This window comes from Diceros bicornis, chromosome 2 (genome assembly GCF_020826845.1).
Source record: "Diceros bicornis minor isolate mBicDic1 chromosome 2, mDicBic1.mat.cur, whole genome shotgun sequence".
In the NCBI taxonomy this organism is placed as follows: Eukaryota; Metazoa; Chordata; class Mammalia; order Perissodactyla; family Rhinocerotidae; genus Diceros; species Diceros bicornis.
The window spans coordinates 50,207,128-50,233,520 of record NC_080741.1 but is presented as its reverse complement, the minus strand read 5'-3'; the positions used below and the strand labels follow the sequence as shown (position 1 = coordinate 50,233,520).

General features: G+C 40.8%; 1 protein-coding gene across 8 annotated transcripts in view; it reads right to left on the bottom strand.

Annotated features, from left to right (window-relative positions):
- ARIH2 (ariadne RBR E3 ubiquitin protein ligase 2) overlaps positions 1 to 26,393 on the bottom strand; it is a 56,395-nt gene that overhangs the window by 18,726 nt on the left and 11,276 nt on the right. For 5 of the 8 annotated variants that reach the window (XM_058557883.1, XM_058557903.1, XM_058557874.1 and 2 more), the window contains exon 3: positions 25,956 to 26,297. In XM_058557883.1, the coding sequence (XP_058413866.1) occupies positions 25,956 to 26,204 (249 nt within the window). In that variant the 5' untranslated portion in view covers positions 26,205 to 26,297. Of the gene's footprint in view, positions 1 to 11,158; positions 11,205 to 14,395; positions 16,001 to 25,955; positions 26,298 to 26,393 lie in introns of those variants that run through there. The other 3 variants (XM_058557931.1, XM_058557941.1, XM_058557922.1) reach the window with 3 other exon arrangements.

The window sequence follows — 26,393 nt, the reverse complement described above, 5'->3', positions numbered from 1 at the left end:
CGAAAGTGGACCATCTGCTATCGCCATTCACAAAAATTAACTCAAAATGGATCAAAGACTGAAGGTGGGACCTGAAACTATAAAACTCAGAGAAGAAAATATAGGCAACACACTATTTGACATTGGTCATAAAGGAATCTTTTCGGATGACATGCCTACCCAGACTAGGGAAACTAAAGAAAAAATAAGCAAGTGGGACTTTATCAGATTAAAGAGCTTCTACAAGACAACCGAAACCAGAATCAAGATGAACAGACAACCCACCAGCTGGGAGAGAATATTTGCAAAACATACATCTGACAAGGGGTTGATCTCCATAATATATAAAGAACTCACACAACTGAACAACAAAAAAAAACAAACAACCCGATCAAAAAATGGGCAGAGGAAATGAACAGACACTTCTCCAAAGCAGATATACAGATGGCCAATAGGCACATGAAAAGATGTTCAAATCACTAATCATCAGGGAAATGCAAATTAAAACAACACTAAGATATCACCTCACTCCCGTTAGAATGGCTATAATCACCAAGACAAAAAACAACAAATGTTGGAGAGGATGTGGAGAAACAGGAACCCTCATACACAGCCGGTGGAAATGCAAACTGGTGCAGCCTCTATGGAAAACAGTATGGAGATTCCTCAAAGAATTAAAAATAGAGATGCCCTATGATCCAGCTATCCCACTACTGGGAGTCTATCCAATGAACCTGAAATCAACAGTCCAAAGAGGCTTATGCACCCCTATGTTCACTGCAGCATTATTCACTATAGCCAAGAAGTGGAAGCAACCTAAGTGTCCCTCGACTAGCAACTGGATCAAGAAAATGTGGGATATATATATAATGGAATACTACTCAGCCATAAAAAAAGACAAAATCGTCCCATTTGCAACAACATGGATGGGCCTGGAGGGTATTATGTTAAGTGAAGTAAGCCAGAAAGAGACAGACAAACACTGTATAATCTCACTCATATGTGGACTATAAACCAACACACGGACAGAGAAAACTGTACTGTGGTTACCAGGGGCAATGGGGGTGGGGGATGGGCACAAGGGGTGAAGGGAGACATATATATGGTGATGAACAAACAAAAATGTACAACCCAAAATTTCACACTGTTAAAAACTATTAGAACATCAATAAAAAATAAAAATCCCCATTTAACATCTCTCAATTCCTGGCAACCAATGAGCCCTAATAGCAAGGACAATTTAAAAGTCTGTGGGCAGCCTTTCTGGCCCCTACATTCTCCTTTAAAGCATGTCGAGGGCCGGCCCCGTGGCTTAGCGGTTGGGTGCGCGCGCTCCGCTGCTGGCGGCCCGGGTTCGGATCCCGGGCGCACACCGACGCACCGCTTCTCCGGCCATGCTGAGGCCGCGTCCCACATACGGCAACTGGAGGGATGTACAGCTATGACATGCAACTATCTACTGGGGCTTTGGGGGGAAAATAAATAAATAAATAAAATCTTAAAATAAAATAAAATAAAATAAAGCACATTGGTTACGGCTATCAGAGAGCCTCAGAAGGTGCTTTGAGCTAGTGATTCTACTTCTTTAAATTTTCCTGAAAAAATGATAGAGGATATATGCACTGCAGTGTTTTATAAGAGTGAAAAATATGGGGCTGGCAAGGTGGCATAGTGGTTAAGTTCGCATGCTCCACTTCGGCAGCTCGGGGTTTGCAGGTTTGGATCCCGGGTGTGGACCTACACACTGCTCGGGTGTGGACCTACACACTGCTCGTCAGCCATGCTGTGGCAGGGGACCCACATACAGAGTAGAGGAAGATCAGCAACAGATGTTAGCTCAGAGCAAATCTTCCTCAGCAAAAGAAAAAGAAAAAGAAACTAAGGACCTGTTGATAGTTAGGATTATGTATTATCAAGGACTTATAATGAAAAGGCCAAACCAAACCTTTTCCAAAAGGAAAATGGGTCCAGAGTGGTAATCAACCACTGAAAGCCAAAAGAGACTAATGACTTAGGAAGGAACACATACAACCACATCATGTTCAAGATAAATTTGCAGTTCTATTAGATCAATATGTAATAAGATTAAAAGTCTCATTTATTTATGAGTCCTCTTTCTACTTCTGGAAACACTAATTGAGGAAAAGACTAGAAAACAAGAAACTAAGGAAGTTTCTTATCCAAAAATTTGAAGTCCCACGTAATTACTCATAAATTAATCTGAGCCTCTACTCCCAGAGACAGAATCAGAATCCACCATACTCTCCATCTCAGGGGCCAAAAAGGGTTCCTCTCAATGGGAATGGGTCACTATTTCTAGCACGCCTGGGAATCTCACCCCTGTCCAAACTGCAAATCCTAAACTGGTGGAATCTGTCTTTGACAGCAGTTTTGGACTTTCACAAGACCATGAGTCAAGAATAGTTACAATGAGGGGGCCGGCCGAGTGGTGCAAGCGGTTAAGTGCGCGCCCCCCGCTGCAGCAGCCCAGGGTTCGCCGGTTCGGATCCCGGGCATGCACCGACGCACCACCTGGCAAACCATGCTGTGGCAGCGTCCCATATAAAGTAGACGAAGATGGGCATGCATGTTGGCCCAGGGCCAGTCTTCCTCAGCAAAAAAAAAAAGGAGGACTGGCAAATGTTAGCTCAGGGCCCATCTTCCTCACAAAAAAAAAAAAAAAAGAATAGTTACAATGAATTTAAACAAAGACTCTCAACAGCAGAGATAAGCTGTTTTCCTATTCCCCCTCCCCTCCAATGCATGTTAAACCACATCTCAACTATTCTCAAAAATCATGTTTGATAATTTATATATAATACTTTAAAAATGAGTGGGTCTGTCAAAAGCAGAAATCAAAAATCTGTGGATTATTTCTGATTTTACCAATTCAATTTGGTTCATAATTTGACAAGATGTTGATTTCAACTGCTGAATGTCAATCTATTCGGAATTGCTGACAGTGGATATACTAAGGTATTCTTTATACACATACACCAGGCAATATAAACTCCCTTGTTGCCAAATTCAACAAACATTTCTCATGCTTTATCTTGTTGGTAGACTCTGACACTTAAATTCTCTCTGCCTTAACACCCCTGTTGGTCTCTGTGATGAATCTCTTGCAGCACCTGTTCAGGTACTCTAACTGTGCTCTTCCTTCTGTATGCCCATCTTGGCACTGGAGGAACCACACTCCCATACCTCCCAAGCTAGGATCCTTGGCCTTTTCCTCTATGTCTCACTGTTCCTTACCAATTCACCCTCTCCCATCATCACCACTCCACTGCCCAATCTCTAGTTCTGCCTCTCCTAAGCACTCCCATCAGAAGAGCCTCACTATCACCTAGATGATAGAAAGGCATCTTATACTGATGTGCCTGCCTAGTGTCTATACCTCTCCATGCCATAATCCTCAGGGTGAGCTTCCTGAAGTCCCAGTATAACAGTAACAATAACAGACAATTCTTACAGAGCTTTTACATCTTGTCAGGATCAGTTCCCACCCTGTTTAAAATTTATCACTGCTCTCTAATACTGACAAGACAAACCTTGAGCCCTTACTGGAAGAGTCATCAGGACCCACCGCTGAACCACGGTCCCCTGGAGTCCAGCAATAGACCGACTGCACGCGTTTCCCTAACTATTCTCTGACAAGAATGCCCTTCTTTGTAGCAAATATTTGGAAATTAAAGAACATACTTCTCTAGAACCTATGTGTCAAAAAAGAAATCAGGGGCCGGCCCGTGGCGCAAGCAGTTAAGTGCGCACGCTCCGCTGCGGCGGCCCGGAGTTCGCTGGTTCGGATCCCGGGCGCGCACCGACGCACTGCTTGGCAAGCCATGCTGTGGCGGCGTCCCATATAAAGTGGAGGAAGACGGGCACAGATGTTAGCCCAGGGCCGTCTTCCTCAGCAAAAAAAAAAAAAAAAAAGGGGAGGATTGGCAGATGTTAGCACAGGGCTGATCTCCTCACAAAAAAAAAAAAAAAGAAATCACAAGAGAAATTAGAAAATGTTTTGAACTGAATGATAATACCACATAATAAAATTTGTGAGATGCAGCTAACGCAATGCCTAGAGGGAAATTTACAACTGTAAATGTTTATACTAGAAAAGAAAGGTCCAAAAATAAATGACATAAGAGTCTACCTTAAGAAGCTAGAAAAAGATGACTAAACTCAAAGTAAGTGAAAAGAAGAAAATAATAAAGATAAAAATGGGGCTGGCCCTGAGGTGTAGTGGTTAAGTTCGGTGCGCTCCACTTCAGTGGCCCGGGTTCGCATCCCAGGTGTGGACCTACACCACCCATCAGTCATGCTAGGGTGGTGACCCATGTGCAAAGTGGAGGAAGACTGGCACAGATGTTAGCTCAGGGCAAATCTTCCTCAGCAAAAAAAAAAAAAAAGATAAAACCAGAAATAAATAAAATCCAAACCAAATAACGCTGAAAATTAACAAAGTCCAAAAGTTGATTCTTTAAAAAGATCAACAGGGCTGGCCCCGTGGTGTAGCGGTTAAGTGTGCACGCTCCACTGCTGGCGGCCTAGGTTCGGATCCTGGGTGCACACCGACACACCACTCGTCAGGCCATGCTGTGGCGGTGTCCCATATAAAGTGGAGGAAAATGGGCACAGATGTTAGCCCAGGGCCAGTATTCCTCAGCAAAAAGAGGAGGATTGGCATGGATGTTAGCTCAGGGCTGATCTTCCTCACCAAAAAAAAAAGATCAACAGAGTTGATAAGAACTTTAGCTACAACAATTAAGAAAAAAAGAGAATAAAAATTACCAATAACATCTGTGAAAGAGGGTCTAGCCCTACAAATTTTATAGACTTTGAAAGGAAAATAAGGGAATATTATGAATAATCTAATTCTAATAAACTTGTTATTTTAGATGAAACTGACAAGGTCCTTGAAAAACACTTACCAAAACTGACACAAAATGAAAAAGAAAAATTGAATAGCTCTGTATTTATTAAAGACACTGAATTCATTATCAAACATTTTTTTACAAAATTCTATGCCCAGAAGTTTTTTACTGGTGAATTCTAGCAACACTAATCTTACACAAACACTTTCAGAAACTACAAGAGGAAGGAAAACTTCTTCTAAACTCATTTTAAGAGGCTAACATAACCCTGATACAAAAATCTGACAAAAATATAAAAGAAAATTACAGACCAATATCCCTTATGAACAAAAACACAAAAATCAATCCAAACATTTTAGCAAATTAAATTTAGCAATACAGAAGGACAATATATCATAATCAAATGAAGTTTATCACCAAAATGGAAGGCTGATTTAACATTTGAAAACTCCTAATGTAATTCATTGAATGAACAAAATAAAGCGGGAAAAAAAACCAAATGATCATTTCAGTAGATGCAAAAAACCCATTTGACAGAATTTAATATTCATTCAAGATAAAAAATTCTCAGCAAATTAGAAAGAAAAGTGAACTGCCTGAATCTTAGTGCACCTATGAAAAACATACTCAATGAAGAAATAGTGAATGCTAAGATTAGGAAAATGGCATGGATGACCACTCTCATCATTTCATTTAACATTATATTGTAGGCCCTAGCCAGGGAAATAAGGCAAGGGGGGAAAGAAAAGACATAATAAAGTTTGGAAAGGAAGAAGCAAATCTGTCTCTATTCCTGAATAAAATGACTGTTTATGCAGAAAATCCTAAAAGAATCTACAAAACTACTACTAGAACTAATAAATGAATTTAGCTAGGTAACAAAATACAAGGTCAACATAGAAAAATAAAATGTATTTCTATATAGCAGCAAACAAATGAAAACTAAAATTTTAAACAGGCGAAATGTATTTTAGTAATATTTTATTTAACCTAATATTTCTAAAATATTATGTAAACATGTAATCCACAAAAAATTATTAATGAACTTATATCCTTTTTTTCATCTAAATCTTCAAAGTCCATTGTATATTTTAGAATTATAGCACACACCAATTCAAACTGGCCACATTTCAAATGCCCAATAGTTACACGTGATCATAGCTACCACACTGGACAACACAGCTACAGACTGAACATAGCAATCAAAACTAATCAAAATTAAAGCAGGGTGCATTTTTTTTGGTACAAATTAACAGTCGATCCTAAAATCTGTGGAAATGTAAAGGATCCAGAACAGCCAAAGTACTCTTGAAAGAGAAGAGCAAAGTTGGAGGACTTGATACCATCTGACTTCAAGACTTACTATAAAGCTACAGTAATCAAGACAGTGAGGGGGCCTGCCCCATGGTGTAGCGGTTAAGTGTGTGTGCTCTGCTGTTGGCGGCCCAGGTTCGGATCCCAGGCGCACACCGATGCACCGCTTGTCAGGCCATGCCGTGGCAGCGTCCCATATAAAGTGGAGGGAGATAGGCACGGTTGTTAGCCCAGGGCCAGTCCTCCTCAGCAAAAAAAGAGGAGGATTGGCATGGATGTTAGCTCAGGGCTGATCTTCCTCACACACACACACACAAAATATATGGCAGGCCCCGTGGCTTAGCGGTTCAGTGTGCGCGCTTCGCTGCTGGCGGCCCGGGTTCTGATCCCAGGCGCACACTGACACACCGCTTCTCCAGCCACGCTGAGGCCGTGTCCCACATACAGCAACTAGAAGGATGTGCAGCTATGACATACAACTATCTACTGGGGCTTTGGGGGGAAAAAAAAAAAAAGACAGTGAGGTACTGGCTTAAGGACAGACATATAGATCAATGAAACAGAATAGAGTCCAGAAGTAAACTCATACATTTATGGTTCATTTTATTTATTTATTTTTTTTTTAAAGATTTTATTTATTTATTTTCCCCCCAAAGCCCCAGCAGATAGCTGTATGTCATAGCTGCACATCCTTCTAAGTTGCTGTATGTGGGACTCGGCCCCAGCATGGCCAGAGAAGCGGTGCGTCGGCGCGCACCTGGGATCCGAACCCGGGCCGCCAGCAGCGGAGCACACGCACTTAACCGCTAAGCCACTGGGCCGGCCCTATGGTTCATTTTAAACAAGGGTGCCAAAGTAATTCAATGGAGGAAAGGACAATCTTTTCAACAAATGGTTCTGGAATAACTTAACGTCATTATACAAAAAAAAACACAAAATACAGAACTTAGATGCTTACTTCACGCCATACGAAAATTAACTCAAAATTGTTCACAGCTTTAAATGTAAAACTGAAAACTATAAAATTTCTAGAAGAAAATCTTTGCAAACTTGATTTAGGCAAAGATTTCTTAGATATGACAATGAAAGCACAACCCTTAAAAGAAAAAAACTGATAAGTTGGACTTCATCAAAATTAAACTTTTACTCTTCAAAGACATTAAGAAAACAGAAGAGACAAGCCACAGACTGGGAAAAAACAATTACAAATCACATATCTGATAAGGGAGTTAACTCAGAATATACAAAGAACTCATGCAACTCAATAATAAAACAAAACAACCCAATTTTTAAAAATAGGCAAAAGATTTGGACACTTCACCAAAAAAAAGTATGACTAGCAAATAAGCACAAGAAAATATTCTCAACATCATTAGTCATTAGGGAAGTGCAAATTAAAACCACAAGAAACCACTTTACACTCACTAGAATGATTACAATCCAAAAGACTGACAATCAAGTGCTAGCAAGGATGTGGAGAAACTGGAACTCTTCTATAATGCTGGTGGGAATGTTAAAATAGTAGTCACCTCAGAAAACAGTTTGGCAGTTTCTTAAAATGTTAAATATACACTTACATATGACCTAGCATTCCCACTTCTCCTAGATACCTATCCAATAGAAATGAAAACATATGTCCATATAAAGTCCTGGACATAAATGTTCATAGCAGCATATTTCATAATAGCCAAAAACCAGAAACAACCCAAATGTCCATCAACTGATGAATGGGTAAACAAAATGTGGTATATCCATACAAAGGAAAATCATTATTCAGCAATAAAAAAGAAAGCACTACTGACATGTGATACAACATGGATGAACCTCAAAAACATTATGCTAAGTGAAAAAAGCCAGACACAAAGGACTACATACTGAACGATCCCATTTATATGAAATTTCTAGAAAAGGCAAAACTATAGAGACAGAAAGATGATCAGTAGTTGCCTGGGCATGGGAGTGGGGACTGACAACAAATGGCCACAAGGGAATTTTCTGGATGATGAAAATGTTCTATAACTTGGATCATGGTGATGGTTGCACAGCTGTATAAATTTACTAAAATTTATCTAATGATACACTTTAAAAAGGGGGAATTCAATGCAATGTAAATATTTCAATAAAGCTGTATAAACATAAAATTGATTGATGGATAAAAATATGATAAAGCAAATGTAGCAAAAGGTTAGCAATTGCATAATTTACATGGTAGGTATACAGATGCCCACTGTACAATTCTTCAAACTTCTTTGCATGTTTTAAAATTTTCATAATAGAAGTCAAGGAGGGAAAGTTTGCCAAATTTAATTCAATGGTAATCACTTGCATAAACAAATGTCACAATAAACAAAGGGTTGACCTTTGCATTTACTACATCAAATAGTTTATTCTGACCTTTTACTTACGCCTCAAAATGAAAAATTCCCCTTCAGAGTTTTAAATTTATTTATTTATTTATTTATTTAGCGTGTTTGTGTGTGTGTGAGGAAGATCAGCCCTGAGCTAACATCCATGCCAATCCTCCTCTTTTTGCTGAGGAAGACTGGCCCTGAGCTAACATCCGTGCCCATCTTCCTCCACTTTATTTGGGACGCCGCCACAGCATGGCCTGACAAGTGGTGCATCAGTGGCGCCTGGTATCAGAACCTGGGCCGCCAGAAGCGGAGCACGTGCACTTAACCGCTACGCCAGGGGGCCGGCCCCCGCCTTCAGAGTTTTAACATACTTTTGACCAAAGGTTAACTGATTATACAGTGTGAATTTCAGCATAGATAGATATAACTTCCACGCGGGTCTGCAATGCTGATAACTTCACAATACTCTCTGGCTGTCTCTCAACCTCCCAGACCAAATCTTAGTGTTCCACTGGATGCTTTGCTACAAGTCTGTCAGCTCCTTAAATCTTGCTATTCCATAAGGCATAGTTCTCAGGCCTGCCTTCTTCTCACTCCCTGGCCTGTCTTTGAGCAATCACACTCCTGCCTAAGCCTTGGTCAGTGTGAACATAAGCCCCAAAGATAAGAACTTCCCTCTCATTTTTCCTGGGGCTGGGGAAGGGAGTGTGACTGATCAAGGTGGAGAAGGGAGGGCAAGTACAGCTATGCATCCATTAACGACAGGCATACATTCTGAGACATCGTTAGGCGATGTCATTGTGTGAACATCATAAAGTATGCTTAACAAACCTAGATGGTGTAGCCTACTACAAACCTAGGCTATATGGTACTAATTTTATGGGACCACTGTCGTTGACTGAAACATCATTATGCAGCACATGACTGTAGTGGTGTAATGTTCATCAAAGACTAAAGGATGCCCTTAAGTCTCTGGGTGGTCCAGAGAAGCCTTTCAGAGAGTCAAAGATGGGGTCAGAGTAGAGGCCAAGTGCAGCCCATCTTCCCTGCCTTTTTTCTCTCTTTCCCTGTGTCCTCAAACCTGACCTACAATGGATCAGAAGCCTCTGGAGAGCTTTCCCTCCAGCTTGAAAGGATTGTGGGGTCACTTCTGTTGTCACTTATCCTGGCCACTGCTCTGCATTACCAATCCAATTTGGCTTTGTTTTGCCATTGCATTTACAATCTCAACCCTCAGATGGTTTCCAGATCTTTATTTCAGGAAGCACTTAGGTATATGCATGTCAAAAAGGACTTTGCTACTGGTCATCAGTATTTCCCAAAGGTCGCAGGCAAACATCTATCATCCTCTATAGTCTGTGTTTGGGACAGACACTTAAAATATATTTCCCTGATACAGGCCTTCAAAACATGTTTAGTAGTTACCACTTGTGCACAGATACCCAAAGAAGTAGACAGCTGCTGGAGAGTCAAGCTCTCTTTTCTGTTTTGTTTTTTTTTATAGAGAATGTGGTAAATGTGCCACACAATTCTATCCCTGCTTCACCAGTAGGGTTTGGGGGTTGGGGGGTGAGGACCAGGGGAAAATCCAGGATATGGGCCAATGATGCTAAGATTTTCTCACAGAGATGTAATGAAGTGTATATGAATGCTTTAGCCACTGTTACCAGCAAGCAGTTCCTGATACGGTTAACAGCCCACAAGTCTACAACCTCAGCATCTCATTCGATATTCTGGAAGCACTTTCTTCCATGATCTAAGGGCTTCAGAGACTAGAGAAATGAAAGAGGGTAAACATCACAGCTTGGAATGCAGACCACCTTGATAAGATAAAACTTCCCAATCACTGTGTGGCCTCTGCCCCACTCATTACAAGGAGACAGTCTGCGGACTTTCAGGAGCTTATCTAATGCAACTCCAGCAGCAATTTGGGTATTGGTTTATACTTGAGCAATTCTGTGACTTGCTGACCAGCTCTATGTTCTAATTTATTGTATTTTCTCGATTAGGTCCCGAAGCAGAAAGCAGACTGTGGTAAAATAATTTTTCCAATCACAGGTCCGCAAGTCCACCTAAAGTTTGTTAGTAAATGAGAGCCACAAATTTCTTTTCTGGTTTCCACCAAACCCTTCCCCCCTAAAAATATTTAAGCAAGTCCCTATCAGAATTTTATATTAATAATTGGAACAAACATTTCTTGATCTCCTGACCACAAAGAACTTGAAATACCAGAGGGAGATAAATCCTGATGGTGAAGGAAACAATAAGCACATACGACATTCTGGACCCTTTCTAATACACAGCCAACATCTATCTTTGGGAGAAACATTTTAAGAGTTTCAGGAAATTTAACAGTTATTACTAGACATCCTAGAGCACTTGGATAGCATATGTTTATTATTCAAAACAATGCATGGTACATGCTAATTTTATGTAAAAATCAAGGCACTGATAACAGTTCTCCAAGGAAACCCATGAGCATGGTCAGTTGCTTCTTCATCTTTTTAGTCTCCTATTGCTGGTTCAAGCTGTCCAACCCGCAGGGACAACTTAATAACATAGCTTGCAAATAGATTTTTCCCCCAGAAAAAAGAAATCCAGCAGCCCACCAAAACTGTCACCAGCCCTTCCCACACTTACCAGTGCCATAGGGAGGATGCAGCTGATGGCAGTGAGCATCAACGGCCTGAAAAAATACAGGTGGTAGTTTCAATTTTTATTTAGAATTCTTACTTGCCAACTGCCTGAACTCTTTTAAGGCTACACGAATGGGTGTCCATGCCTCAGCCTGTGTTAAGCCACTTCATGGTCCAATCACATTTGTTAACATACACTAGCAGTCAATTCACTAAAAAGCAGAGATGAAGGAAAGAAGTGAACTGTGGGCCAGCTTCTGGGCCTGAGGTACAAAGGGACATGATATAGGAAAACTACCCTAAGGAGATCAAGATAGATGGATTTCAGGTCTTGGGGGTTAGGGGGTAAGGCGAGAAGCTACTGAAGGGATAAGAGGAAGAAAACAAGGTCAAAGCACAGAGACAAAAGAGTAGGACACCAGCCTAGAATGGGGCAAAATCATCAGCAGTGGTGGTGGTAGCAGGGTCCCAGAGGACCACTGATCTTAGTGGTGGGCCTTCACTTCTCCCATACTTCACACCTACATACTCTCAGCCTCTAAAAAATCAGCTCTCTGGCACCTGATCATAACTGTTTCTTTTCACTTTTTCTTTACAGGTCTCCAGGGAGGGAGGGCTGACTTGTAATCGAAGCCCCCATACATTATACATGCTTTAAAAAATCTGATTAATAAACACAAATTTGAAGATTTCTCTCCAGTCTAAACTTAATTCAGTCCTGTTATGGTCTCTGATCATTAAAATCAATACGAAGGGGCTGGCCTGGTGGTGTAGCGGTTAAGTTCGTGGGCTCTGCTTCAGCAGCCCAGGGTTCGCAGGTTCGGATCCCGGGCACAGACCTACGCACCACTTATCAAGCCATGCTGTGGCAGATGTCCCATACAAAGTAGAGGAAGATGGGCACGGATGTTAGCCCAGGACCAATGTTCCTCAGCAAAAAGAGGAGGACTGGCAACAGATGTTGGCTCGGGGCTAATCTTCCTCACTAAATAAATAAATAAATAAATACCAAAAAAACCCAAAGACCTCACTAAATAAAAGGTTATTTACGCAAAATACAATAAAGCAAAAATATGAAAGCGATCATTCCTTGACCATAAGGGTACTTCTTTTTATTATGAAAAATTCCAAGCATTTACAAAAGTGAAGAGTATAAAGAAACCCATGTACCCATCACTCAGCTTCAACATCAACTCATGGCCAAGCCCACTGTATCTGTACCTCAACTATCCCCTACCTTCTAGATTATTCTGAAATAAATCCCAGCCAGCATATCTTTTAGGGTGCACGTCAATGAAAATCCTCTGGGAAGTACTTAGTACAAAACACTGGTTACAATCCCTTTTAGAAGTCTAACAGTTTTCCAGGTGGACACCATATAGGCAAGATGACCACCATGTCCATGAATCAAGGTCATGTCCAGTAACTACAACCAAAAAAAATGCAGGTAGGAGCTGATATCTGATGAACCGCACATAGTAGGACTAAAAGGCAAGTCTCCTCCCATGTTTTTGCAGCCACAGGCCCATCTTGTCTAAAAATGATTTCAAACAATGCTTTGTCTCTTCCAGCTACTGCTACTGGGAGGAAGCAAAGGAGAGGGAATACCAACTACTGTCTAGGCAATACCATTCTGGTACCCCCTCTTCTCCTGAGGACACCTCAGAGGTTAGCACATCTTACTGACAAAGCCACAGACTCCAACAGCATGTTTCAAAGACAGAGCTACTGACTGCTGTCTCTAGCTACACTCAAAACATATAACACTACTTTTTGTAACCTTTCTGTTTATGTAAAACTCCATCAGAATGGAAGCTCCTTGAGGGCAGAGATTTTTTAAAACAATTTCCTTCTCTGCCATACCCAAGCACCTAGAACAATGCCTGTCCAGTACTAGGTCTTATACACTAACACTACCCTCTGCCTGACTCCTGTAGTGTAGTCTCAAGTCACTGCACATCCACATCCTCCTCCAGAGCCCAGGCAGGCACCAAGGTCTTCCAAGCTCTCAGGGAATGCAGGAAGAGGCCAGATACAGCACCTTTAAGGAAAGTTAAAAAAAAAAAAAAAAAAGAAAAAAGTTGGAGAGCCAGCCCTGATAGCCTAGTGGTTAAAGTTTGGTGCTCACCGCTTTGGTGGCCCAGGTTTGCTTCCCGGTCATGGAACCACACGACCCGTCTGTCAGTTGCCATGCTGCGGCGGCAGCTCACATAGAAGAACTAGAATGACTTACAACTAGGATATGCAGCTATGCACTGGGGCTTTGGGGAGGAAAATTTTAAAAAGGATGGAGGACCGAGAGGTCTTCTGTGGGTTGCAGGAAGAGCAGAGATGCTGACAGGAGGTTTGAGGAGGCAAAAATCAAACATATGGGTTAGGGAGAGAAGCAGGAAGGAATTCAGGCTGGAGTCTGGACAAGCCACTCTAAGTTTTTCAACAGAGCAAGATAATCAAAGTGGTGCTTTTACTGGATATATCAGAAAAATATGAAAAAGTAGGAAAAAAAATTCTATTTCCTCCTCTCTCACCATTCTGAAAAAAGAGGGGACAGAAACTAAAGGCAAAGAGATCTTTAAGTTATTCTATGGTAGAGGTCAAACTATTCTTTCCCCACCTCTCTTAGCATCTATCTAAAGTTAAAACAACAGGGGCCAGCCCAGTGGCACAAGCGGTTAGGTGCGTGCGCTCCGCTGCAGCGGCCCGGGGTTAGCCAGTTCGGATCCCGGGCGCGCACCAACGCACCGCTTGGCAAGCCATGCTGTGGCGGCATCCCATATAAAGTAGAGGAAGATGGGCACGGATGTTAGCCCAGGGCCAGTCTTCCTCAGCAAAAAAGAGGAGGATTGGCATTGGATGTTAGCTCAGGGCTGGTCTTCCTCACACACACACAAAAAAAACAACAACAGAAAACACCTGTTTATTGGGAATCAACAAATTCTTAACCTATCCCAATTACCAATGAACAAAGAAAATCAAATGGTTCATAAAAAGCACTCTGATGAAAAGGAACACCACCTGCCATCCCATTTCTCTCCACTCACTCCTCCATCCTCCCAGTCTTCCTATTCAGGAGAAATCTCCACCAGTCATTTGTCTAGGTTCTTCTGGTTGTTACCAACATCCCTGAATATACCCTAATTTTCTATCAGACTTAGTTTACTTAAAATACTCCCTACCTCCCCCTTCCAAATCCTAGCTTTTTTATATTTAAATCACTATTTTCAGTTCCTCTATTGGTTACCTTTGTAACTTCGAGATATTGTATACAGGACCAGAATTACATTTTCTTCCGTGTGCTTCCAATGTCACTTCCCTTGGGCCAAACAAGAATGTTCATACATTAAGCACAAATACATCATCTTTATTTAGTCACCACCAATTACTCATAGTTGTGCCACACGTGTTTCCTTTATATTTGGCTCATAATTTTTTGTGTGTAGTTTTTCTGCTTTGCATGGGAATTCTAATTCCCTTGCCCCTTGTAAAGAGTTGTATGGTTTCTTCACTGTATCCCAATTCCAGCTTCTTCATTCTATCTATTGCTTGGAATCTACCCCTTTCCTATTCCTGAATAAATTTTTCTTGGATCCCACCAAAATTCGGTTCAAATTTGGGCTGACTGCTTTCCAGGCCTGTTGTACAGAGAACACCATGAGACTTTTCAATGAACTACTAGATTAGTTCAACCATTTCTTGAATTCTTTATTTTCCTCTTTTTTGATTTTTATCTGCAAGTAACTACTTCAAAAAAGGTAAAAGGGAAGTAACTTTCGGGAGTCTTTCACATCTTGAAAACAAGTTTATTTTGCAATGACAGAATTCTAGGTTCAAAACCATTTTCCTTCAGGAATTTGAAGACCATTGCTCCATTGTCTTCTGGTTGTCACTGTTGTTGACGAGAAATCTGATTTCCATTTCTTTTAGAAGACCTGATATATCTTCATGGAAACTTTTAGGGTTTTCTGCCTATCCTTATTTTTCTGAAATTTCACAGTGACAATTCTAGCAGTAGGTCTGTCTTTATTCTTCTGGGCAAGGGTAGACCCTTTCAATATGAAGACTGCTCCTCTCTTTAGCTTCTGGAAAATTTCTTCTCCTTATACTTTTAATATTTTCCTCCTTTCAATTTTTTATTCTCACTTCCCAGAAATTCTAGTAGATACTGGATCTCTAGATTGATCCTCTAATGTCTCTTACTTATTGCATATATTTTTTGCCTGTATTTTGGCTTTACATTGAGAGATCTTCTTAATTTTATCTTCTGATCTATCTACAGAATATTTTTTAACTTGCAAACCCATAATTCACCTCCATGAGCTCTTTTTTATTTTGACTGTTTCTTCCCGATGGCATCTCTGATTGTTTTATGGATGCCACATCTTCTTGATTATCTTAGAGAATACTAAATAGTGTGCTTTTAAAAACAAGCAAAATTATTTACTGGTCTGTTTCAGCTAAGGTCCATTTTTCTGTTTCTCTTTCATTTTGCATGTTGTCCTCAAACATCTGCTGATTCTTGGTTAGCCATTCACATTAAAAAACGAAGGGTCACCAAAAAAAGGAATGAAGTACTGATACATGCTACAACTTGGATGAACCTCAAAAACATTATGCTAAGTGAAAGCAATCAGATACAAAACATCATATATTGCATGATTCCATTTATATGACATATAAAGAATAGGTAAATCCATAGAGACAGAAAGAAGATTAGTGGTTGCCAGGGGCTAGGAGGAGCGAGAGTAACTGCTTAATGGGTACCAGGTTTCCTTTTGGGACAATGAAAATGTTTCGGAACTAGATGGAGATGATGGTTGCACAACACTGTGAATATACTACATGCCACTGAACTGTAGACTTTAAAATGGTTAATTTTATGTGAATATTACAATTTTTAAAAGAGGGAGCGGGGCCGGCCCGGTGGCGCAAGTGGTTAAGTGCGCGCGCTCCGCTGCGGCGGCCCGGGGTTCGCTGGTTCGGATCCCGGGCGCGCACCGACGCACTGCTTGGTAAGCCATGCTGTGGAGGCGTCCCATATAAAGTGGAGGAAGATAGGCACAGATGTTAGCCCAGGGCCGTCTTCCTCGGCAAAAAAAAAAAAAAGAGGAGGATTGGCGGATGTTAGCTCAGGGCTGATCTCCTCACAAAAAAAAAAAAAAAAAAAAAAAAAAAGAGGGAGCAAGAAAACGAATCCTAACTCTGTGTACATGGACAGAACCTGTCAATTGACAGGCTTTTCTTTAGGGTGATCAATGAGAGGAAGCTATTACTAAAGACTCAAGGGGTGGGGGGGGCCGTGGCATAGCGGTTAAGTGCGCGTGCTCCGCTGCTGGCAGCCCGGGTCTGGATCCCAGGTGCACACCGATGCACTGCTTCTCAGGCCATGCTGTGGCGGCGTCCCATATAAAGTGGAGGAAGAGGCACAGATGTTAGCCCAGGGCCAGTCTTCTTCAGCAAAAAAAAAAAAAAAAAAAAGGAGGACTGGCATGGATGTTAGCTCAGAGCTGATCTTCCTCACAAAAAAAAAAAAAAAAGACTCAAGGGCCCCCAAAATGACAAATGAGGTCAGACAAATCTCACACTCTCTAAGGGCCCCATTTCTCTCCAGGTTATTCTATTTCTTAAAAATAAGCTGATTATTTTGCCTAGAGGCCAAGCGGGAACAGAAGTGACTATTCTACATACAGACTTTTAATTAATCCCCCCATATGTAGCGCACTTATCTCTTCCAGCCTTTGTGAGTCAAATCAGAGCCCACCGCCTCTTCAAAGATCTGCTGGACAAACTGGCTCCCATGTGCAATGATGTCCCCACATGCCACCCCCATCCCCATTCTCTTTGTTATTATGAGTTTATAACACATATATATGCCTTTACTTTCATTTTCTTATTTAAAAGCACAGGAGGGGCCAGCCCCATGGCTTAGCGGTTAAGTGTGCGCGCTCCGCTACTGGTGGCCCAGGTTCGGATCCTGGGCGCGCACCGACACATCGCTTTTCCAGCCATGCTGAGGCCGCGTCCCACATACAGCAACTAGAAGGATGTGCAACTATGACATACAACTATCTAGTGGGGCTTTGGGGAGAAAAAGGCAGAGGATTGGCAATAGATGTTAGCTCAGAGCCGGTCTTCCTCAGCAAAAAGAGGAGGATTGGAATGGATTTTAGCTCAGGGCTGGTCTTCCTCACAAAAAAAAAAAGGCACAGGAGACCCCCATGTTTACCTTGTGCTCTTGAATACTCTCTCTCTAGCTTCCTCAACTCTCCAGGCAACCACTGATTTACTTTCCTTTACAACAGATTAGTTTGCATTTTCTAGAATTTTAAATGATTGAAATCATAAAGTGTTTATTCTTTTCTCCCCCTGGCCTCCCTCGTGCAGCATACTTATTTTGAAATTTATCGATGACGCTTACATCAAAGTTCACTCTTTTTATATTACTGAGAAGTATGCTCGTCTATGGGCATGCCACTATTTCTTCACTCATCTGTTTGTGGATATTTGGGTTGTTTCCAGTTTTTGGCTACTGCAAATAAAACTGCTACAGATATCTGAATACCAAACAAACAAAAAAAAATGGAAGGGGAACAAAGGCATGTGAGGGCAGCCAATCATCTTGAAGCAGAAGCCAATATTAATAAGCTAGCAAAAAAGATTTTATGTGTTCTACCACAGCGTCATAAAATTCAAAACTTTTAAAACATTCACATTGTATTTATGATTGCAGATACTATTAGTCATTTTACAGCTACTCATTATTAATATGTACATACAAACCCACCTTTATCTTGATAATCAATGAAATATGAAGTTACCTTAAGATATCAAAAACATCACAGGAAACCTATCCAACTTGCCAGTATAGTTCAGCAGTTTATATCCTACTCCCACACTGGTTACAAAACCAGTACACTGTGAATGTCTTTGGCTTTCAGCAGCCAAAGAAAGGACACGCTCCTCTCTCCTCACTTTGATAACCTGAATCATTTCACATTTCTTTTTGTACTTCCACATGAATATAACGTAAAATACTTTGCTTCACCTCTCAAGATTCTGTTTCGTTATGTCTGCATGAAGTTCAGGCTTCCTATAAGAATTGCCAAAACTGATTCTGACATACACCCCAAGGTGGGAACCACACATCCATTAGGTATACACTATCTCAACTTAGGAGTCACCTGGCTTCACGGAAGCCCTTTGACAAGCATGTCTTTTACAAATGGGAGCATACAGAAGTAGAGCTTTGAGGGTAAATTCTCAACTTTTGCATTTATTGACCTAGCCTTAGTCAGATCAATAACAAGCAACACTGATTGAGAACAAACATAACCAGGCATTTTTGCTGGGTGCTGTTGTGCAAAGAAAAAACGTGGCCCTCTATCTCAAAGAGTTCAAACCCTGGCTTACAAACAACTAATTTCCAGTCAGCCTAAGTACATACCAAGAAACATGCACACAGTGGTACAGAGACAAGAGCGTCCAACTCGGCCTGGGTATCAAGGAGGGCTTCATGGGAAAAGAGATTCAAGAGTAAATCCTCAGTTTTCAGCTTGGTGGATGGTGGTATCACCAATTAAGATAGAGAATCCAGGAAGCTAAGTTGGATGGCACTGGAGTTATTTCTTGTAAAAGGAGGCAAGGTGATCTAGAGACCCTGGAAAATGATGGTGAGAGCACTGAAGAGACCAGTAAAAGCCTAAAATAAGAGATAAAGGAATGAGAGTGGGTAGAGAGTGTACTGGCCAGGAAAGAAACTGCTAGTCAAAGAGAGTAACTTTCCCAGATAAGAGATTACTCTTTGTTCACAATTAGACGAACAGCTCTGTTCTCCTTTTAAAATCTCCAAACAGGGCCGGCCCCGTGGCTTAGCAGTTAAGCGTGCGTGCTCCGCTACTGGCGGCCCGGGTTCGGATCCCAGGCGCGCACTGACGCACTGCTTCTCCGGCCATGCTGAGGCCGCGTCCCACATACAGCAACTAGAAGGACGTGCAACCATGACATACAACTATCTACTGGGGCTTTGGGGAAAAAAAGGAGGAGCATTGGCAATAGATGTTAGCTCAGAGCCGGTCTTCCTCAGCAAAAAGAGGAGGATTAGCACGGATGTTAGCTCAGGGCTGACCTTCCTCACCAAAAAAAAATAATAATAAAAATAAAATCTCCAAACAAACTTCTCACTCATCCTGCCTGTACTTTTCTCTATTTATGGTTGATAATTTGTGGTCATCACAGTAAAACCATTTCAGGTTTATAAACGTTCACGATAGTTCAAAGAAAAGGAAACACAACATAAGCTTCAAATTCTGACAATTCACGTCAGTTTAAGTAATCAAGCCACAGGGCAGACACATTTCAGGAGAAGCAAGATGAGAAGCTTCCTGATGTCTCACTCTGTACCTTTCTTAAATCTTTCATACAACTCTTTTCTCTTTTGGGCAGAGAAATCTAATCCTTTTAATTTTTCCTAGAGTAGTAGGGGCAAAGACAAAAAAGAGAAAGAGAGAGATTGGGACAGAGCAAAAGTTAAAGAAAAGTAAGGGATGCCTCAATAACAAGAACCCCAAAATCAACTAAGCACTTCATTAAGTAGTGCTGTGAATGCAGGCACAAGACCAAACACTGCAGTAGTCCAGAAATGTAGGAACAACAGACAGGCTATATTCCCCGGTATCCTTTTCCTGGTCCCAATTCAAAATTCATTTTGTGTTATTTTTACTTTTCTTATCAACAGGCCCCAGAAGAAGGGCACCAGAGGCTCTGGAGGAAGGCAAAAGAATCCAAAGTACATGACCCAATTACCATATGCACACTTCAGAGGCACCAGTCAGTAATACATCACCCAGGACCTTCCTCGATGTGGCTCCTCCGCTACGACTCAAAAAGCACAATCCTGAGAATGTGTTTTAAGGAACCACAGCAAACACGTGAAAGCAACATTCCCATTGTTTGACTCTTGCCTTGCCTCCACCATGACCAAGCATTTGTTTGAACACTCATGTGCCAGGCACTTTACATGCATTATCTCATTTAATGCTATGAGGGAGGTATTATAACCACTATTTTATAGATGAGGAAACTGAAGCTTAGAGATGTGAAGGAACTTGCCCAAGGTCACATTATATTAAATGGCAGAAAAGGGAGTGGAACCCAATCATTTGATCACTAGCCCAGGCTTGGCGGCAAGGCCCAACAGACACAAAGGCCACATCCATGAAAATGCTCACAGCAATAATAACCAGTCCCCAACAACTGTAACACATAAATACTCACCTAAATGCCCACTGGCGAAAGTTTGAGCAAATTATGGCTCGAGAACAAGATAGTATGCTATACAGCCTTTTAAAGTAATTTATGGGGCTGGCCCCATGGCTTAGCGGTTAAGTGCACACGCTCCGCTGCTGGCAGCCCAGGTTCGGATCCCGGGCACCAACACACTGCTTCTCCGGCCATGCTGAGGCCGCATCCCACATACAGCAACTAGAAGGATGTGCAGCTATGACATACAACTATCTACTGGGGCTTTGGGGGGGAAAATAAATAAATAAATAAAATTATAAAGTAATTTATGAAGATGAAGTAAAAACAGGAGTAAATGTTTGAAATACACATGAAAAAAGCAGAAAATATATATATAAGTACATAATGATTACTGGACTGTAATGTTTGTCTATTTTGTTCATAGCTATTTTTCCAGTGCCTGGCACATAGTAAGTGCTCGATAAATATTAGTTGAATGGATGAATAAATTGCAGCACAGCAATATTATGTAGGAATATGGACAAGAACTGAAGGATAATAAGCGAGGAAGAAAACTTTTACCTTAGGTTAATGGAATTATGAATGATATTTTTAATACTGTAGTAACATCTAAACAATAAAAATTTAAATATAAATGAATTCAGGATTAGGACACAAGTGTGGGATTAGAACCACTCCATGATCACACATAGTTTACATGGTTCCTAAGGTGGTGTGAAAGCACAACAAAAAAACTAGAAGGAAAGCTGGCCCTGAATCTGATGAAGAGCTTCTTTTCTGGAAGGCAGTGAGCATGTTGTGTGGGGTGCCAGGTACACGGTGAGCACCCAAAGTCAACGATGACAATAACCTTTCTAAGTTGGCAAGATATGGACAACTCTAGCACTAGTTGTACTTCGGCAATTCTCACCGCCACTCTGGACATTTCTCATCTCCCTTTTAAAAATAAATTTATACATCAGTAAAACACACATCAGACTTTCAGACTAAAGCATCATGAAGTATGTCAACACACCTACTAATAATCAACTATTTGAAACACAGGAATTTAATCTAGATTCTACTAAGATACAGGCATGCAAAGAAACCTGACATCAGGGCATAAAAATAGAAATCTGATGGCTGTTCAGCACTCAAACACTCAGTGCCACTAGGCCCAACTTGAAGATACTTTCCCACGAGTAGTAACAAAAAAACAAACATTACTTGGTTAATTAATGAATATATAAATGAAAATAAAATGGTCTTAAAATTCAGCTACACTAGGATACAATAAAGTTGATTTAATAAATAAAAGTAGTCTTTTCCAGATATTATACAAAAACCTAGTGCCACTTAAGAGAAAGGCTAAATATAAGGTATTTTGTGTTAAGAACATCAACTGCTCATGTTACAAGTGACAAATGCATAGAAACCAGGTTATTTTGAACACGGGACTATAAAGACTTCTGCACTTAAAGTCAGAAGCCCTGAAAACTTATGATTCATTCACAAAGGGGAAAAATGATCCACAGAAGAAGAATCTTACGAGATTTTCCAGCCACATTCTGCTGAATAGCAAACACTAGCTTTTACAACAAATTCAAGCAAGAGGGTAGCAGAACAGTCTTCTAGGGAACATTTTCCCAGCTCTATTACAGCTAATATAGCAATTCATAAAGCAAGAAGAACTGTAGTAAAAACACTCAAACACCAGCTTATTTCTCCAACTCTATCTGAGGAACACCAGGCTTGAGAAGTGAGCACAGCAGTCTAGCATTGAAGAAATTCAAAAAATCTATTCCTTTTCCCTAACAGTAAAGACACTTCAGGCTGCATTCATGATCCTCCACCTTGTACTCCTTTTTACCTGTACATCTTAGTCTCCCACTCCAGCCCAGAAGGTAACTTTCCTATCCCTATGCTTAATCAACCGTGGCCTGGACTTCTGTTATCTGCACTGCCATTCTACCCCAACTTCAAGAGTCTCCCATCAGCACAAAGCTCAGATAGCTCACTGTAACTCTGTGGACTAGATCCAGCCCAAAGTGGACCTTTTCTTCTCCATTCTTAAGCACTGGGTAGGGCCCTGAGTGACATTCCACCTCTCCCGCCCACACCCCTAACACGCTGCTGAGAGAAGGAGCACACAATACAGGAGATACTTATGGCCCATCGCCAATGAAAGCCAGCCTGGGCTCTGTCTGGGGCTCTACCATGGCTGAGCCCTTTCCTGAGCAGCCTGATAGCAAACGCCTCATGAGTTTCATGGAACAGTACTAATAGGATTCACTGATTGACAAAATTCTTCTTGGCTAATTACTGCACGTTTTGTAATAAAAATGCTTGTTATTACTAGAAAGGGCTTTTCTCATCTATAATAACAATAAAATAATCTTTGTATAAGTTTCATATAAAAATATAGTGTGTAAAAAAGGTAACTTTGTTTTCTTTAAAGACTCACATATGATCACTAAAAACATTCATCAGAGATTTTTCCCCTCCTACAACACAAAACCTCACTTGGCAATCATCTCATCTCTCATGACTATTCCATTTGTAGGACGATAGCTCATTCTTAAAACAATGCTTCTGTTTTGCCATTAGTTGAACACCAATAGTTTCCCCCCAATAACAGATAAGCATTTTGTCTGTTGCCTATTCTCAACGCTTGATCTGAGTTTCTGGGCACTTTCCTTTCTCAATTAATGATCTTACTCACAGACTGGTCCCAGAACTCATATAGAAAGTTACCCTCCGATACCAGGGGCTCTCAATAAACCAAAAGTCCAGTGTCCCAGACAACTGGGATTTTTCTACTTAAGAGACTTCAAATTCCAAAAGGCAACACAAGGCTTAACTTTATGCTAGACCATGGCTCATCCATAGACAACTGCCAGAACACAACAAAACAAGTAACATAGACATAAGTATCAGTGAAAAATTCAAGCCACTCCTCAAACTTAGCTTTTGTTCATAGACAGCTGTTCATAAGGCTATAATTTTAAACTACATACATGTCACATTACCTACTAGCCAAATAGCATCTAAATCATATTAAAGAATTAAATATCTCAATAGGTCAGAGTTGTGTAAACAGGACCATGACTAACGGGGGAAATCAGTAGCAATCTCGGTGACGACTATTCATCTTCACTCTCAGAGACACATGCAATAGAGGAGCTAGAGCAACCAAAGCACCTGTGAAGACCATTCTGTAAATCAGCACTTAAATTGCTCCCTCCCATCTCAAAAAATGTTAATTACAAAAATAAAAACAACGCTAGTTTTTAGTCAGCCTGAAAGAGGAAGGTTTGTGTGATTCCTTCTCCTCTACTCTTAACCAAGCTGTTGCTGCCTAGCCTCTTTAGTCAAATTCCTGAACCACTTAAAACACCACTGAGCCCCTTTATGTGCTGCCAAGCCACCAAAAGAGTCAAGACCCTTACTGTCCAGCCCCAGAAAGGAATTGGCGTTAACATGCTCCTCAGTGAGGTCTAGGAAGGGAAAAAAAAAATCTACCTTCTACCATCATCTGAATTTTTGTGGATTATTTTCCTCTTTGCCCCATGTTCTCTTTAACCCTTTCCTTGTGTTTCAACTTTCTTCCATTTCTTTTTATTCTTTCATCTCTATTCCAAGTTCTTTTTGCTCCTTCTCTTTACTGTCTTCAGGGCCAGAATAATGCCCTTTCGTGATAGTAAAAAAGGATGTACACCAGGGACTAAGGAATCTAGCATCAGCTACTGTCATCAATAGTTGACAAAATCCACAAGTATCCAAGAAATTATTCAATACCTACTACAGATGAATCACTGTGAGAGGAATGATGGGGGAGAAATTTTAAAGCAATTTTTGCCCTCAAAGAAGTGACAATCTAGTTGAGAGATTATGCAAAAATACGTGAAAAGGTAAAACAACATAAAGCAGTCAGAAGACTGCAGTATATGATGTAAGACACGTGGGCTGTAACATTTTGGCACTGAGACCAAAAGAGGACCGAACCACTGTGTTCTAGGGCGTCTCAAGGAGGCTCACTCAGGGAAAGTACAAGACAGACTCTGAAGGAGACCTTAGGGGACTAAAAATTGAAGTGAAGGAAAGGCTTTCCAGAGGGCTGACCATATGTCAACCTAAGAAGAAGAAAGAATGTACAATGGCAAATTTTATGTTATATATATTTTACCACAATTAAAAAAAAAAAAGGAAGAAGGACAGATGCCTGGGCCCCTCAGCTGTCTCTAGCAGGGTAGGAAAGTCAGCACAGAGGGCCTGACAAACTAAGAATTTCTATGCATAGATAGGAACATCTTGACGAACTGAGTCAACTGATACTATCCAGTGCATAGCCACACATCTGACAATACCTTTTCTAATCTTAATTACCAACACTGTGTATAACCTGACAATATGGTTAAAGCAAAAGAAACTAGTTGACCAGATAGGGAGAGGTGTGCATGGTGAGGAAGAAGAGACCTGATGCCTCTTTTCTACCAGGGAAATGCACTCTGGAGCAGAGGTCCCAGCAGCTTTGCTATAGCTATGGTGCAGAAATCCCAAACCCAGAGGTTCCAATGGGTCTCTGTTTTTCAGAGTTTTCTGCTGAGCGCAAGAGAGAAAGTCTGCAATCACTTCTAGGAGTGAGCCACAAAAAAAGCTTTAGCTTTCAGCTTCCAGTTAGTTGCTAATAAAGCCCTCATATATAAATTCAAAGTATTAGTAGTTAGTTTTTTGTTGACCACCTGGAAAAAAAATCCTTAAACTAATACATAAAGTTACTTTTATAGAAATCATACATGGCACACCTTAGTTACCTCCATTTAAATACCAACAAGAAAATTATTTGCTTGAAATAATAATGCCAATGTGCCCTTCAACTTCAAACTGATCAGACAACAAAATCCAAATAACAGTTCCCGAAGGAAGGTCAGTGAAAACAGTAAAGTTAAAAGAAATGTCCCCACTTTCACATAATGGCCAACATCAGAGGAGAAAGAAACATGCTGGGAAATTGCCTAAATGACCATAAAAATATTCATAGTACATAGTGTTCTATGCGATATACTATGTACTAGTGTAATATTACATAGTACAAAATGTGCAATAACTGTGCGTGGACAATAACTGGCTCGAGGTGCAAGACACTGAAAAGTATGCTAGTCTAAGTGTTAAAAGTAAGATTCTTGCTGGAATAACCAACTTTGTTAGTTCTTTAAAATTTCCACATTAACACCCCCCAAAATCAATGAATTACAAGCTATGAGAACTTACTTTATTCTCTTATTTATTGCTAAAATCTTTCAACATTAGACATTAGTCATCAGTATATAAAACAAACGAGCTCATTAGCCCAGAGGCACTGATTATTCAGGGCAAACCGGGGGATCTGGATACTTCTCAAGACATTTATCAGTCACTCATACATGGTTGTGTAGAAGATGGTGATTCTGATGCTTATATCTTACATCTGATGCTTATATCTGATGTTTATATCATTAATTAGCAACAGCTCATATTTAGATTTAATTGGGGGGATAACACTTGGAATTGACAACACTGCTCACCTTTAGGACAGAGGCTAAGTTGGTCATGTGCTCGTTGAGGGCACCCTCGGACTCCTTGTAGGTCAAGCAGGTGAACTGGTACTCCTCGGGATCAAAGGCATCGGCTCCCTGCTGCTCCACATCGCTAGCCACTCCCACATAATAGTCCTCTATGTCCCCTGGGTCCTCGTCCTCTTCCTCCTCCTCACAATTTGGGTCATAGTCCTCTTCATTGCTGTCAGACCCCTGGCTATTCATGTCCACAGACATCTTAGCAACCAGCCAAGTTGCAGAGCAGGAAAGCAGTTTTTTTTTCCCTCCCCCCGAACTTCACTTTCTCAAATGCATTAGTATTTTTGTCTTCTAAAGGAGGAAAAGAAAAAAATAAGTGTTACTCATTTTCACTATGAGAAGCTGTAACAGAAACCATTCAAGAATCAAGATGGCATAGCCTTGGCC